Raw genomic sequence first — 15,714 nt, forward strand, 5'->3', positions numbered from 1 at the left:
CCTCCAACCGATCCACTCGATCTAATAAGATTCGCATCTAACAGCATTTATAGCAGATATAATTCGCAGTAACCCTTAAACTCTCTTTAAACTCCCACATCTGACAAGAAGTACATATCACTGCAACGGCCATTTTTGCTCCTTCACAATCTACAGATCCAGAAAATAACACCATCTTATTCCTCTACAAACACTGCCCCAGGTTAAATTAATAGTTATGGCTTATATTTTAAGTTTAATCAAGAGACTTATCTCCAAAAACATATAATCAAGATAGAATCCACAATACTCACTACTACAGCCTCTCTCTTGGACAGACTTAAAACAACAATTAACTTATCTGATTCTGTGCTGTGAACTTCACCCAACAGTTCCTCCAAGATTAGTTGTGAATTTCACTGTTTGTTAAGTTTCCCAGATGCACTCCGATGTCCAGCAATACATGAATTCAAACAGCAAAGGCAGTAACTGTGCAGGTTCTCTCTCTCACTCTCTCCTGCACTGTCCTCACCATGTCCTTCCTTTGTCTGCTCTTCTCCCTTTAAAACTGCTGTTGTTTTGACTTTTGTTTTCCAAAGTTCCAAAACAATGCAACAGTATATAAAACAGTAATTGCTGCTTCTGGAATTCGAGGAAATCACCTCCAACACCTAAAATACCTCAAAAAAAGGAGCAGCTCTTACAGCCAGAAATTTTTCCTGTCTTCCATCTTGGATTACCCAGAATCCTACTTATCCAAGGATTGTTTAAATCTCCCTAATGAGGCTGAGTTAACTACATTAACAGGTAGGGCATTCCACGTCTTTATCACTCTCTGAGTAAAGAACCTGCCTCTGATATCTGTCTTAAATCTATCACCCTTCAATTTGTACTTATGCCCCCTCGTATATGCTGACATCACCATCTTAGGAAAAAGACTTTCACTGTCTACCCTATCTAATCCTCTGATCATCTTGTATGTCTCTATCAAATCCCCTCTTAACCTTCTTTTGTCCAATGAGAACAGACCCAAGTCTCTCAGCCTTTCCTCATAAGACTTTCCCTCCAGACCAGGCAACATCCTGGTAAATCTCCTCTGTTTCCAATGTTTCCACATCCTTCTCCTGTACACTGGAACTACACCACGGGTTCCCATCCCCCTACTGAGCTAGTTTAAACCCACCCGAATAGCACTTGCAAATTTCCCACCCAGGATATTAGTGCCTCTCTGGTTCAAGTGAAGACCGTCCTGTTTGTACAGGTCCCACCTTCCCCAGAATGAGCCCCAATTATCCATATACCTGAAACCCTCCCTCCTGCACCATCCCTGCAGCCACATGTAGTCCCTGTTCCTCTCCTCATGTGGCACGGGTAACAAACCCATGATAACAACTCTGTTTGTTCTAGCTCTCAGCTTCCACCCTAGCTCCCTAAAATCCTGCCTTACATCCCTATCCCTCTTTCTACCTATGTCGTTGGTACCTACATGGACCACGACTTGGGGTGGTCACCCTCTCCCTTCAAGACCCCAAAGATACAACCTGAGACATCACGGACCCTGGTACCTGAGAGGCAACACACCAACCGTGAGTCTCGCTCGTTCCCAACAAACCTTCTATCTGACCCTCTAACCATTGAGTCCCCAATGACTAACACTCTCCTCCTTTCCCTCCTTCCCTTCTGTGCAACAGGGACAGGCTCTGTGCCAGGGACCTGGGCCCCCACTGCATACCCCTGGTAAGTCATTCCCCCAACAGTATCCAAAGCGGTATACATGTTTTTCAGGGGAATGACCACTGGGGATCCCTCCACTGACTGTTTTCTCCCTCTTTGAACAGTCACCCAGCTTTCTTCATGCCTAGGAGTAACTACTTCCCTGTAACTCTTATCTATCACAGCCTCTGCCTCCCAAATGATCCGAAGTTCATCCAGCTCCCGCTCCAGTTCCCTAACACGGTCTCGGAGGAGCGAGAGTTGGATGCACTTCCGGCAGATGTGCTTGGACAGGACACTAATGGCGTCCCTCACCTCAAACATCATGCAGGAGGAACATTCCTCTCCCTGCACTGCCATCCCTGCTAGTCCCCTTATCACAAAGTAAAAAAGAAGAGACGCTTACCTGATGTGCCCCTGGCCTTTAAGGTCCTGACTCCCCAAATCCTATCCACAACCTACAAGGCACATGGACTGCAGCGGTTTGAGAAGGCAGTTCACCCCCATCTCTTCTTGAGGCACCCAGGGATGGGCAATAAATGCTGGCCCAGCCAGCGACACCCACGTTGTAAAAATGGCTTTTATAAGAAACCATCAATCACTGCTTTGGAATGAATTGGCGTTTTCACTTCAGGCTGCTGCATTTTAGAAAGAATATCCAGGCCATAGAGACAGTTCAGAGGAGAGTTTCTAAAATGACTCCTGGGATCTTTTAAGAAAATATAACTCTTTCATGGGCTGTGCGTACGAACCGCAGCGTTCTCTCTCAACTATGTACCCACTGGGAGCTCTGAGACTGGTGAAGGCAGTGATTCCTGGTACTGGATGTCAATGCTGCTGTCAAACACCACTCTTGAAATGTGGGAGTGACTGTGCGCATGGCCACCCTGCTCAGGGGGCTTGGTGGACAACTGGCAAACTCAGCATTTATAGTCCACCCATAATTGCCCTTAATCTGGGTGGCTTGCTCAGCTGTTTCAGGGGACAGTGAAACATTGAACATAAGAGCAGGAGTAGGCCATTCGACCCTTTGAGCCTGCTCCACCATTCAATATGATCATGGCTGATCATTCAACTCTGTCCCCTGTTATCACTTCCCCCCCCCCCCCCCCCCGACACCCTTTGATCCCTTTAACCCTAAGATCGATATCAAACTCCTTCCTGAAAACATTCCATGGTTTGTCCTCAACTGTTTTTGGTATCTGTGAATGCCACAGGTTCACCACTCTCTGGGTGAAGAAATTCCTCCTCATCAGAGAGCTCCCCTCTATCCTTGAGCAGTGGCTCTGGAGGCTCTGTCATCAGCAACATCCTTCCTGTGTTTACTCTATCACATCCTGTTAGAGTTTTATAGGCTTCAATGAGGTGACCACCCACCCCATTCTTCAAAACACCTGTGAAGGTAATCCTTACCGATCCAATCTCCCTTCATTCGGCAGTCCCTCCATTTGGAATCAGTCTGGTAACCCACTGTCGCAAGCCCTCCATCACCAGAACACCCTTCCTCAGATAAGAAGGTACCTAAACCGGACTCAATACTCTGAGTCATAGAGGTGTTCAGCACAGAAACAGACCCTTCAGTCCAACTCGTCCATGCTGACCAGATATCCTAAATTCATCAAGTTCTATTTGCCAGCACTTGGCCCATATCCCTCCACTCACTTCCTACTCAGATACCCATCCAAATGCCTCTTAAATGTTGTAATTGTACCAGCCTCCACCACTTCCTCTGGCTGCTCATTCCATACACGTACCACCCTCTGTGTGAAAAAGTTGCCCCTTTAGGTCTCTTTTATATCTTTCCCCTCTCACCCTAAACCTATGCCCTCTGATTCTGGACTCCCCGACCCCAGGGAAAAGACTTTGCCTATTTACCCTATCCATGCCCCTCATAATTTTGTAAACTTCTATAAGGTCACCCCTCAGCCTCCGACGCTCCAGGGAAAACAGCCCCAGCCTGTTCAGCCTCTCCCTGTAGCTCAAATCCTCCAACCCTGGCAACATGCTTGTAAATCTTTTCCAAACCCTTTCAAGTTTCACAACATCCTTCAGTTCAGGTATGGTCTCACCAGAGTCAACCATATGGCCAAACCAGGTAAGGATGCAGAATTCTGCCTTTCAAGGGCTTTAGTGAACCAGATGGGTTTTTAGTTTCATTCATTGTCACCATTAGAATCATAGAATCCCTACAGAGTGGATGCTGGCCATTCAGCCAATGAGTCCACAGCAATCCTCTGAAAGGGCATCCCTCCCAGTCCAACTCCAGCCCCATCCCTGTCGTCTGCACTTTTTGCTTAAATGTATTTTTATTTTAAAAATTGTTTTAAAATAATACAACAAATACATCTTAGCACTGAGCACCCTCCTCTTTGTGTCGGATTTGGACGGATCAGTCAAAAGTGTAATTTTTTTTAAAATAAAATCCCCAACTTGAAAAGAAACGAAAGTGGTGCCTGTTAGCTCGTATTTCCGTGCTAACTGATCGAGGAACATCATTGTGTCTCCCTCAAATAAATCGCCCATGCAAGACACACCCCTAGCTGCCCAACGTTTAAATCCTGAATCTATCATCCCTGGTTGAAAATCTGGTATACCGACTACAGGTGTAAAGGAAGCTGTTTTGCCAATGTTGCCTTCCCTCTGTGGAATTGCCCTCCATGCTTTAACAGTATTGATAACTATTAGCTTATGATAATGTTCCCTAACTGTCCTCATATTGTCCAGAAACAGCAAGCTAGTAAGGGGACACCTTGCCTGGGAGGTTTCACTATCTAACCACAGGCCCAATCACTCACGTAGGACAAAAGCAAGCTTGGTTGGTAGCTTTTAATGTCCGGAAGATCCACTCCCCCCAGTCTGTGAGGCAATTACAGTTTAGCTCATTTAATGAGGGGCCACTTACGATGCCACATAAAGGAGCTGAACCAGCTGTTCAGTCTCCAGAATATTTGCTTATTGAAAATCAGGGGAGCATCCGTATAGAGTATAGCAAACGAGGGTGAATATTCATCTTAATAAGCGATATCCGACCCAACCACGAGACCGGAAACGCCTCCCACCTTTGAAGGTCTTCTTTGATTTTGTCAAATAATTAAACAAAATTGGCTTTGAACAGCCAATCCAGAACTGTAATAATGAATGTGCCCGAGTACACAAAACCCCCCTGTGACCATCAAAATGGGAATCGATATTCGCCCTCAAGACCTAGCTCCTTCGTAAGACCACCACTGGCATAGACTCTGATTTTGCAAGATTAATCTTATACCCTGAAAAGGTGTCAAGCGTGCAGATACATTGTACACTGAGGCATCGAAACTGCTGGGTTTGACAAGAAAGTTAGGACATCGTCTGCATACAATGAAATCTTATGTAATTTTGATCCCACTTTTGGAGCTGATATATTGGGATCCCTACGAATGGCCTCTGCCAATAGTTCAATCGCCAACGTAAAAAGCAGTGGCGAAAGGAGACAGCCCTGCCAGCAGTCCCTGAAAATGATAAAACTGCTTGATCGTACCGCATTGGTGATAACCACTGCCACCATAGAGAACGTTTACCCATCTTATAAAGACTTCGCCCAAGCCAAATTGCTTCAGAGTATAAAAAAGGTATGGCCACTCAACTCTGTCAAATACCTTCTCTGCATCCAGAGAAATCACCAATCCCTGTATCGACACGCTTGAATTACATTAAGCAGCCTCCCAACATGACTGGAGGATCTGCAGCCCTTTTAGATTAGATTAGATTCCCTACAGTGTGGAAACAGGCCCTTTGACCCAACCAGTCCACACCGACCCTCTGAAGAGTAACCCACCCAGACCCCTTTTCCTCTGACTAATGCACCTAACACTATGGGCAATTTAGCATGGCCAATTCACCTGACCTGCACATCTTTGGATCGCGAGCCCCCAGAGGAAACCTGCACAGACACGGGGAGAATGTGCAAATTCCACACAGACTGTCGCCCGAGGCTGGAATTGTACCTGGGACCCTGGTACACTGAGACAGCAGTGCTAACCACTAAGCCACTGTGCCGCCCTGTAAAGCCTGTCTGGTCCTCTTGAACAATAGAGGTAATGCAGTCTCCAGCCTGAACGCGACAGTCTTAGAGAGGATTTTAAAGTCCACATTTAAGAGTGAAATGGGCCTGTATTAAGCACAGTCCTCCGGGACCCTCCCTTTTTTAAAAATAAGCAAAATATTGGCCTCTTTCAGAGATGGCGGGAGACGATCATGGCTGTATGAGTCATTAAACATATTGAGCATCAGGCCTGACAATACACTTATAAATTCCGTATAGAATTCGCTGGGAGGTCCATCAGGACTGGATGTCTTTCCACTCTGAAGCTGCTTCACAGCCTCCTCCACCTCTTGGGGCATTGAGAAAAGATTCTTGTTCAGGGGTCATGCCCAGGAGCTCCAGATCCTTAAAAAAAATTTAATTTTGGCCTGTCTCTCCTCACAACCCTCAGATTGGTATAACTGAGAGTAAAATCTCTGGAATACCCCATTAAACTTTTTGGAGTCACATGTTAGGTTCCCTAATCACCGTAATGGCTTGAGGGGCACTCCTTTTCCTGGCGAGATATGCTAGGTATTTGCCTGGCCTGTCACGATGCTCATATAACCTTTGCTTTGCAAGAGTAAGCTCCTTCTTTGATGACTGTGTGAGCACGGAACTGAATGCAGACCGCAGCACTGTAATCCTCTGTAGCTTGACCAACAAGGGCCTGTCAAAGTAAGCCTTCAACTGTGCTTCGAGGAGACCTTGCTGCTTACCATTCTGCTGCTTCCTACTGACAGAGTAGGAAATAACTAGCCCCCTGGCCTAGGCTTTGGCAGTTTCCCAAAGGACAGATGGGCTACTAACCGAGTCTGAGTTAATGTCTCCGCACGCCTGAAATGCCCTACAGAAATACTCCACAAACTTATTATCCTTGAGGATAGAGGGATCCATTTTCCAGTACCTCAAACCCACTGTAACGTCCTTAATCTTAACCAACAGGTACACTGGAGTGTGATCAGAGATAGTAATATTAACAATGTACAAGATGCCACCCAGTCCAGTGTTGCCACAGGGGTCAGAAAAAAATCAATCCTGGTGTGACATCTGTGTGGATTGGAGAAAAATGTAAAATCCCTGCCTGTAAGGTGGAGACGCCTCCAGACATCCACCAATCCTAACTCCACGCACAAATCCACTAATTGTTTAATTTGTACAGAGGGTATCGGAGGGCCTTTGGGCAACCTGTCTACTGTGGGATCCATGAGACAGGTAAAATCTCCCCCTGTAATGATGTGCCGGGACTTGAGACTTATCAATTTAGAAAATGCATCGACCAAAAATTTGAGGGGATGAGCTGGCGGGCAATAAATAGTTATAACATCATGTTCTTTCCCCATTTATCAGAGCTTAAAGAAGTACAAACTTCCCGAGTGTGTCTTTAACAGACTCCATTAACTTAAATGGGATCTTCCTCCTAACCAATATAGCCACTCCATTACTACTGGTATTAAATGATGAAAAGTAAACCCAACCAATGCCATTCTGCTGTAGTTTCAAATGCTCCCTATCATCCAAGTGTGTCTCCTGTAACAAAGCAATATCCACCTTCTCCTTTCTAACACTCAAAAGTACTTTCTTCCTCTTAATTGGTGAGTGACTCCCCTTGATGTTCCAGGTATACCAATTAATCAAGTCATTAGCCATAATCTTCTCCAGTAACATTTAAATTCCAGAGAGGAGGAACTCAACCACAAATTGCTGAGCCTTAGTGTCATATGATCCATTGAACATAAAAACTACATAAACTAAAACCATTACATTTAACAAAACTACAAAACAATCAAAGATTAAAAACAACAAAAACCAAAAAAAAACAAACCAACATATAAAACACCAACAGCGCTGAATACAGGAACTCACCCCCGACCAAAGGGGGCAACTACCCATCCCAAACTGTCTGTAAGTAGGCATCTAGCCATCCCAACCATTTTCCCTCCTCCTAGCTAGAGCTGCACCACAAATACAAGCAGCAAAGAAAGTATGGAATAGCAATATGAATAACAAAAATATTTTTAAAAAGAAAAGGGGTAAATACCCCACCCATCCTCTGGTATAACTTAACTTAGAAATTGAAAGTAAACATCTCAACTGCCACCAAACCAAATTATTACTAATAATAAAGAAAAAACCCAACCAGACTTCCTGTTTTAATAAAAACAAAGACATACCCAAACAACACTACTATTTGTACATACTAAATTGATCAGATTAGGTTAGCTTGTCCACAAAGTTTCTTGTCTTCTCCGACATATCAAAGAGATGTATGGATCTATCTAAGGTGATCTAGTGTACCACTGGATACCTCAGAGAATATTGGGTCCCAAGCTCCCTCAGTCTTCTCTTGACATCATCATAAGATTTTCTTTTCTGAATCACCACTGCTGAGAGGTCCTAGAAGAATATGATCCTACAGCCCTTGTAAATTAGGGACTTCGGTCCTTCCCCTGGATTCTGGAAGCTTCCATGATTCTCTCCTTTTCTCTGTAGTGATGGAACAGCACCAGGAGAGAAGGACATTGACCCAGACCTGATCTCCATGCCATGATCCAGTGAGCCCTCTCAAACTTCAAGCCTCTCATGCCAGCCTCCAAGTTAAGGAATTTTGGCAACCAGTCCTCAATAAATTCTACTGGCCACTCACCTTCCTAACCCTCTAGCAGACCGACAATCTGAATATTTTTTCTTCTGCCTCTGTTCTCAAAATTATCTGCTTGGTCATGCAAACTACAGACCTGCACCTCCAGGGCTTGGATCCTATCCTTGGAGGAACTGGGATCAATTTCTACCACTATGACCCTATGCTCCACCTCATCCATCCTCTTTTCCAGGTCGCCCAGCTGCTGTTCATGCTTCTGCAGCAAGATGGAGATCAGGGCCAGCTTCTCCTCTATCTGTTTACACAACATCTCACGAGATTTCATGAGCTCCTTCACCAGGACCTGGTAGGTAATCGAGTCCAAGGATCCAGCAGGCTGGGCCGTGGGCCAGACCTCGGACTCTCCTCCTCCCTTCTTCAGCATCTCTGGATGGCAAAACACAGTTTCCTGGGATTCCATGACCTTTCGAGAGCCTCAGGATATTGCGATGGTCTGGGATGGGCGGGTTAGAAACTTATCCAGCTTCTGCTGCAGTGCAGAGCTCCGCAACACGAACCTCCTAGATCGCCGCCATCTTGGATCCCCCTGCACTTTTTTTAATTTATTAATGGGATGTGGCTGTGTTGGCCAGGCCAGCATTTATTGCCCACTCCTAATGCCCAGAGGACAGTTAAAAAGCCAATCACATTTCTGTCGGTCTGGAGTCACATGGAGACCAGATCAGGTAGGGGCATCAGTAAACCAGATGGATTTTTCCGACAATGGTCATCATGAGACTCAATGCCAGATTTTTGTCTTTTGAATTCAAATTCCGACATTTTGCCATGGGCCGGATTCAAATCCAGGTCCCCAAATCATCCTGTGGATCAATGGATTAACAGTCGAGAGTCTGATGAAGGACCTTTGCCCGAAACGACGATTCTCCTGCTCTTCTGATACTGCCTGACATACTGTGTTTTTCCAGCACAACACTCTCGACTCTAATCTCCAGCATCTGCAGTTCTTACTTTCGCCTCAATAGATTAACAGTCCAGCAACTATGCAATTAGATCATCACCTCGTCATGGCTAATCCGGCTAGCCTGCTCATCATTGAATCTGTGGCAAAATTTGATCCCAGATTTTTTTTTATTAATGGAATTGGAATTTTACCAGTTGCCTTTACCATATCCTGAGTTTGCATGTTACTGGTCCCAGTGTTATTCGCACTAGGAGGGGCCTGAGTTATGTGAAAGCCTGTGGGACAGGTCAATGGGAATGTTCAAAACCACCAAATCATGGAGGAAAGGTTTGAAAGGAACTTCCAACATCAGACTGGATAAACACTTAAAGGGGAATAGTTTACAGGAGGATGGGTCTGATTGGATAGCTCTTCCGAAAGACCCCACACTGACATATTGGGCAAAATGGTGATCTTCTGAGCAGCATCATACCAATCTATGCCTCCACCGGTCAAAGCAACCAATATTTCAATGGTAAAGGGCAAGTTACCATTGTCCCAGAGGACTATCTTATTCAAGAGACATGACTGGTGATGCGTTTGACCTGAGAGTCACCAATCTTCAGACAAGGGGTAAGACTTCAACAGCAGGATTTTCATGATAAGCTCATGTGCTATGGAAACTACACCCACTCCGTTGGCATCATTCTGCATTGTAAACCATCCAAGCTAACTGATCCCCCCCCTAGTTGGGCTAAGACAAAGTGCAGGGCCTTTGTCATTCCTCCTGCTGGGAATACGTCAGCTTCCATAGGACATTCCAGTCAGTCCCATTCACCAGACCAATTAGCATAGCCCAACAAATCTCATTCCTTCATCACAGCATAGTATGGCAACTGCAGTTCCCAAGACCACAAGAAACAATGGAGAGTTGTGAACACAGCCCAGTCCATCACACAAACCAACGTTCCATCCATTGGCTCCATCTATAATTCCCGCTGCCTCGGGAAAGCAGCCAACATACTGAAAGCCCTTCCTTTCCATCCTCTTCCATCAGGTAGAAGATACAAAAGTTTGTACTCGTACAAACAGGTTCAAGAACAGCTTCTTCCTCACTGTTATTGGACTTCTGAATGGACCTCTCAAATTTTAAATTGAATGTTGATCTGGCTGTTTGTGCACCTTGCCTCTCACCGTAACATTGTATCTGTTCTATTACCCGATGCACTTTGTATAGTACGTATTGCATGCAAAACTAAACTTTTCACTCTACCTAGGTACAGGTGACAATGATAAATCAAATCAGGTGCCTATCCAATCCCTTTGAAATTGCCTCTTATGCCTGTAATGTCGATTCTCCTGCTCCTTGGATGCTGCCTGACCGGCTGTGCTTTTCCAGCGCCACACTCTCCGACTCTGATCTCCAGCATTCTGCAGTCCTCCCTTTCTCCTCATTCCCACACTACCCAGCAACCCATCCTTCTCCCCAATCCCGCATCTCTCGCTCAAAGTTCAAAACTTGCGCCCTCCCAGATCAGTCTGATTGTCTCTGTCCGTGTGAAGCACAAGTGTCGTTGTTGCTGGGGAAGCCTGTATTGGAAGAGAAAGGAAGACGGATCTGTGTGGGAAGGGAATCCAGTAGGTGATGGGGCTGGGAAGAGAACAGAAACCAGAGCCTGGGGTAGGTGCTGTAGAACAGAGAGTCTTCGGGGTTCAAACATGTAACTCTTTGAAGTTTGAGTCACGTACAGATGGGATGGTTACAAAGACATTTAGCACACATGCCTTCATTGCTCACTTCTTAGAGTATAGGAGTTGGGACGTTATGTTGAGGGTTGTACAGGACGTTGGTGAGGCCTATCCTGTGTCTCGTTCTGGTTTCCCTGCTATAGGAAGGATATTATTAAGCTGGAGAGGGTTCAGAGGGGATTTACCAGGATGTTGCCGGGTCGGGAAGGTTTGAGTTATAAAGAAAGGCTGGGACATCTTTCACTGGAGCTTAGGAGGTTTAGGGGTAACCTTAAAGGGGTTTATAAAATCCTGAGGGGTATAAATAGGATGGAGAGTAGGTGTCTTTTCCCTAGAATGGGATTTCAGGACCAAGGGGCACATTTCTAAGGTGAGAGGAGAGAGATTTAAGAAAGACAGGAGGGGCAAATTTTTCCCACAGAGGGTGGTTCACATGTGGAATGAACTTCCTGAGGATTTGGTGGACGCAGTCACAGTTGCAATGTTTAAAAGACACTGAGATAAGTACATGAGTAGGAGAGGTTTGGAGGGATAGGGACCAGGAGCAGACAGGCGTGACTAGTTTAGTTTGGGATTATGGTGGAAGTGGGCTGGTTGGACTGAGGGGTCTGTTTCTGTGCTGTATGACTCTATGACTCTGTGCTCCCAGCAACTGGACCATTGGAGATGGAATCTTGTAGCTGCAAGAGGTGACTGACCAGACAGATGCCATTAAGAAGGAATATCTCGACATAATAGGACTCTTGTGATGCGCTGACTGTGTCCCTACCCACCTGCAGAGGCTAGGTTCAAGTCCCACCCCCTCTAGCAATGTACCTTAACATCCCTGACCTGGTTAATTAAAATAAAAATCTGCAGTAGCATGATGGATCTGCTTCTGGGCAAATAAAGCAAGGCTAATGATCTGAGATATATTTAAATCACCCTGTGGGCAATAGAGTAGGCATCCACAACCTCAAGAATGACTTTAGAAAGAAGAAATGTGTTGGTACACCTCCTAGCAAAGACCTTGATTCAATGGTTATAGGCACAGCAAATGCATAATAAATATTTGTGCTACCTGATAAGGCCTGGACGATGTGGACCATGGGTTGCACAATGCAACAAGACATTAATTGGATATCTAATATCGCACGTTCAAGCTTGTTGAAAGGGTTCTGCTTATCAGATTCACTGTGGAAATCTAATCGATTTGGACCATAATGGTTTGGAAAACAAACATGACCCGTGGAACAGGCGCCAAACTCTCAGACAGTTTATTACCTGCCCAGCGAGCCAACCCAATCAATAAGTCTGTTAGAAACAAACGTGGAAAAGTCACACCGGAGCAGTTCCTGACTGGAGAGAAACCAAAGGGTAGAACAAAAATATGTTTCCAGAGCCAACAGATGTGAGGCTGGAAAAGCGCAGCGGGTCAGACAGCATCCGAGGAGCAGGATGGTCAATGTCCCAGGCCGAAAACCTTCACCAGGACAGGGGAGGGTAAAGGAGCCCAGAAGTGAAATAGAAAGGGAGAGGAGTGGGGCTGGGGAAGGGTAGGTGGGATGGTGATAGGTGAATGCAGGTAGAGGGTGGTTGTGATTGGTCAATGGGAAGGGTGGAGCTGATAGCTGAGTACGAAGGCTACATTTCCAGTGTGTCAGCCCCAATAGAATCATCAAAGGTAAGGACTAGGAGAGGGCCACTCAGCCCATTGAGCCTGCTCCACCATTTAATACAACCATGGCTGATCTCCTCTCGGCCTCAACTCCACTTTCCTGCCCAGCTCTCCATAACTCTTCAATCCATCACTAATTAAAAGCCTGCCTACCTTCTTCCTAAAATTGACTCAATGTCCCAACATTCACCACACTCCAGGCTGATAAATTCTGCAGAGCCTTTCAGGAAATTCCTCCTCCTCACCGCTATATATCTACCAAACAATTTTAACACTCAATGAGGCCATTTGGTCCATCATATCCTTGCTGGCTCTCTTTTACCTCATTCCATTTGCTCACCTTCCCATGACCGTTCTTTTCCAATTCAGATAATCATCCAATTCCTGTGCAAGATGGTGTCAGGTAACTGGGCTGCATGTGGGATGTTGGCCAGGCCCCGCTGTTCCCACCTGCCTTCCTTGATTTTACCTTTGCCCCTATTCCTTTCTTGTGCTTTATTTTCCTTTCCTTTTGGTGTTGTTTCTTTGTTTCTGTGGTGGGTGTGTTGGCAACACGGACGTGGCAGTGACAGTGTGCCGCACCCAGAGTGGCGGACATGGCTCCTCCCAGTGATCTCAGATGGGGGGCAATGAGATCCTTTTCCTGGCATTCTCACGGGGCCTACAGTCCTCCAGCGATCGAGGACTGGGGAGCCTGGGTGGGGTAGCTGGGGCCTTTTCAAGATGGCGGCACTGGCAAGGTGACATGTGCAGCTGCAGTGGGACTCGTGGGCTGGCTGCTGGTGGCATGGCCTGACCTGTTGTGGGCTTGAGTGTAGGTTCAGCAGCATCAGCCAAATAGGCCCACTGGCAAAGAGATGGCACCTAAAGTGGGTGGGCTTCTATATTGGTGGGTCGGAGGCAGGTAATGGTGAGGTGGTGGAGGTCTCTCTTCAGGGCTAGGTGCTGGCATGGGCTGGGTCAAAAAGACTGATATTCTAAACTTTTTGCTTCTTTATTTATCTAACTTATTCCCATGATCTATCATGCTGGACTGCATCAGCTCTGCTACAATACGTCTTTCATTAATACGAATTGGATGTAACGCAATTGGGTGAATAGAGAACACATTTCTAAAGCATGAACTTTTAAAGTGTGTGTTGGCTAATGCGGTTACAAGACCAACACTTTAAGTATATTTGTACTGCACAATGTTTGTATCACGCGGGGTCTCACAGGAACGTGTTCTGGAAGAACTGATTGTATTTATGTCTTTACTTTCCTAATTTTACTTTGTTTCCTAAGCATTTGATTTTAAGTGTCTGTATCCAGGTACCTTTGTCCCTAAGAGGATGTTGTAATGCTGCAATCGTAAACTTTTCACTGTACTGATTTGAGAACATGTGACAATAAAGCTCATCCAATTAATTTTTTTTAAGGCATAAAATGCAGATAGTGCAACCCAGATACAAACTGTTGCAAGAGGGGGATTTCCTCAGGCCAGTATCGTATATTAACATCCTTCTTGTCTTTATTTTACTGCCAATGGAAAGGGTGCTTAGCAACTCTATCCATATACTTTTCTGTCTCAGTTGGTTTTGTTCATTTGATTTGAAATCACATCGGATCACCAAATTGTTATGGCACAGCCGAATGCCATTGAGGCTATTGTGCCTGCTATTCCCCAGCACCAATTTCCTGCCTTTCCCCACCTCCCTTCATGCTAGTTCTACTCAAATAAGCTTCCAATGCCCCTCTTGAATGCTTTAACTGAACCTGCCTCACCACGTTTCCAGGCAGTAGAGTCGAGACACAGCCTACCCATGTTGTGAGGACGTTTTTCTCACATCACACCTGCTTCGCATGCACATCACGTTAGATCGATGTCATCCCCTTCTTGTTACTTTTACAATCGGGAACACTTTCTCCCTATCTATCCAGCCTACTCATGATTTAGAAATCCCCCATCCGATCTGCCCTCAGCTGTCTTCAAGTGTACAGTTTGTCAGATTGAACCCGGGCCCTTGTTTCTCATTCATTCACGGGATAAGGATGTCCTGGCTAGGCCAGCCTTTATTGCCCATCTCTAATTGCCCAGAGGGCAGCTAAGAGTTAATCACATTGCTGTGGGTCTGGAGTCACATGTCAGCCAGACCAGGTAATGATAGCAGATTTCCTTCCCTAAAGGACAAACGTGAACCAGATACAGACAGTCAACATGGTCATCATTCGACTCTTAATTGCAGAATTTTATTTGAATTCCAAGTTCACACTCTGCCATGGCAGGATTTGAACTCAGCTCACCAGATCATTGGCAGGGTCTGATGATAATGCTACAGAGCCATTGGTGCCTCTTTTACCCCAATTTGGAAACACTATTGATCTCCAATTTCTAACTCAGAACTTGGTAAAAAAACAGTTAAGGTCAGAACCTATTGCCTTCTTGCCCTGTGTTTCTTTCAGTCCAGATGAACAGATCTCTTTGACCAACCTGGTTTGATCTTTGTTTACTTGTGCAGTATGGGGGGGTGGAGGGGAGGTGGTGGAGTTGGTAGGTTGTTGGTGGGATGAGCTATAATGGCATTATCAGGATCTCTGGGCCTACATTCTAGTATTGGTTGAGGGCTCTGAAACCAGGGGATTACAATCTAAGGATAAAGGGTAGGCCTTTTAGAACTCCAGTGAGGAGGAATTTCTTAAAGTGAGGAGTATTATAATGTTGATGGCATGTATTATACCTTGAAGACAGAGTGAATACTGTTTCTCACTAAGAGCTTACAAGACCTGTCAAATGACTAGCTAGCAATCTCAGAGTGTAGTGGAAAATTGAAATTGCCTAACATTTGGCTGTAAATTGGATACCTGAGTGGGTTGCTGTTTTGACAACAATTCAAATGTAACCAATCAGTTTAAACTATGCCCCAGGATTCTAAAACAGAACCAAGTTTGAATTTATTGTTTTGCGAACATCAAACCAATGAGACGATCCAATGTTGGGGATATAAAAACGGCAGGCATTTTGAAAATCAGACAGA

At 45.3% G+C, this 15,714-nt stretch overlaps 1 protein-coding gene across 1 annotated transcript in view; it reads left to right on the top strand.

Moving 5' to 3' along the window:
* LOC122539550 (probable ATP-dependent RNA helicase DDX60) overlaps nt 1–15,714 on the top strand; it is a 148,737-nt gene that overhangs the window by 9,199 nt on the left and 123,824 nt on the right. The window contains exons 2-3 of the mRNA XM_043674534.1: nt 5,086–5,300; nt 8,587–8,700. Of these exons, the coding sequence (XP_043530469.1) occupies nt 5,086–5,300; nt 8,587–8,700 (329 nt within the window). The remainder of the gene's footprint in view (nt 1–5,085; nt 5,301–8,586; nt 8,701–15,714) is intronic.

Source organism: Chiloscyllium plagiosum, chromosome 2, assembly GCF_004010195.1.
Source record: "Chiloscyllium plagiosum isolate BGI_BamShark_2017 chromosome 2, ASM401019v2, whole genome shotgun sequence".
NCBI classification, from domain to species: Eukaryota; Metazoa; Chordata; class Chondrichthyes; order Orectolobiformes; family Hemiscylliidae; genus Chiloscyllium; species Chiloscyllium plagiosum.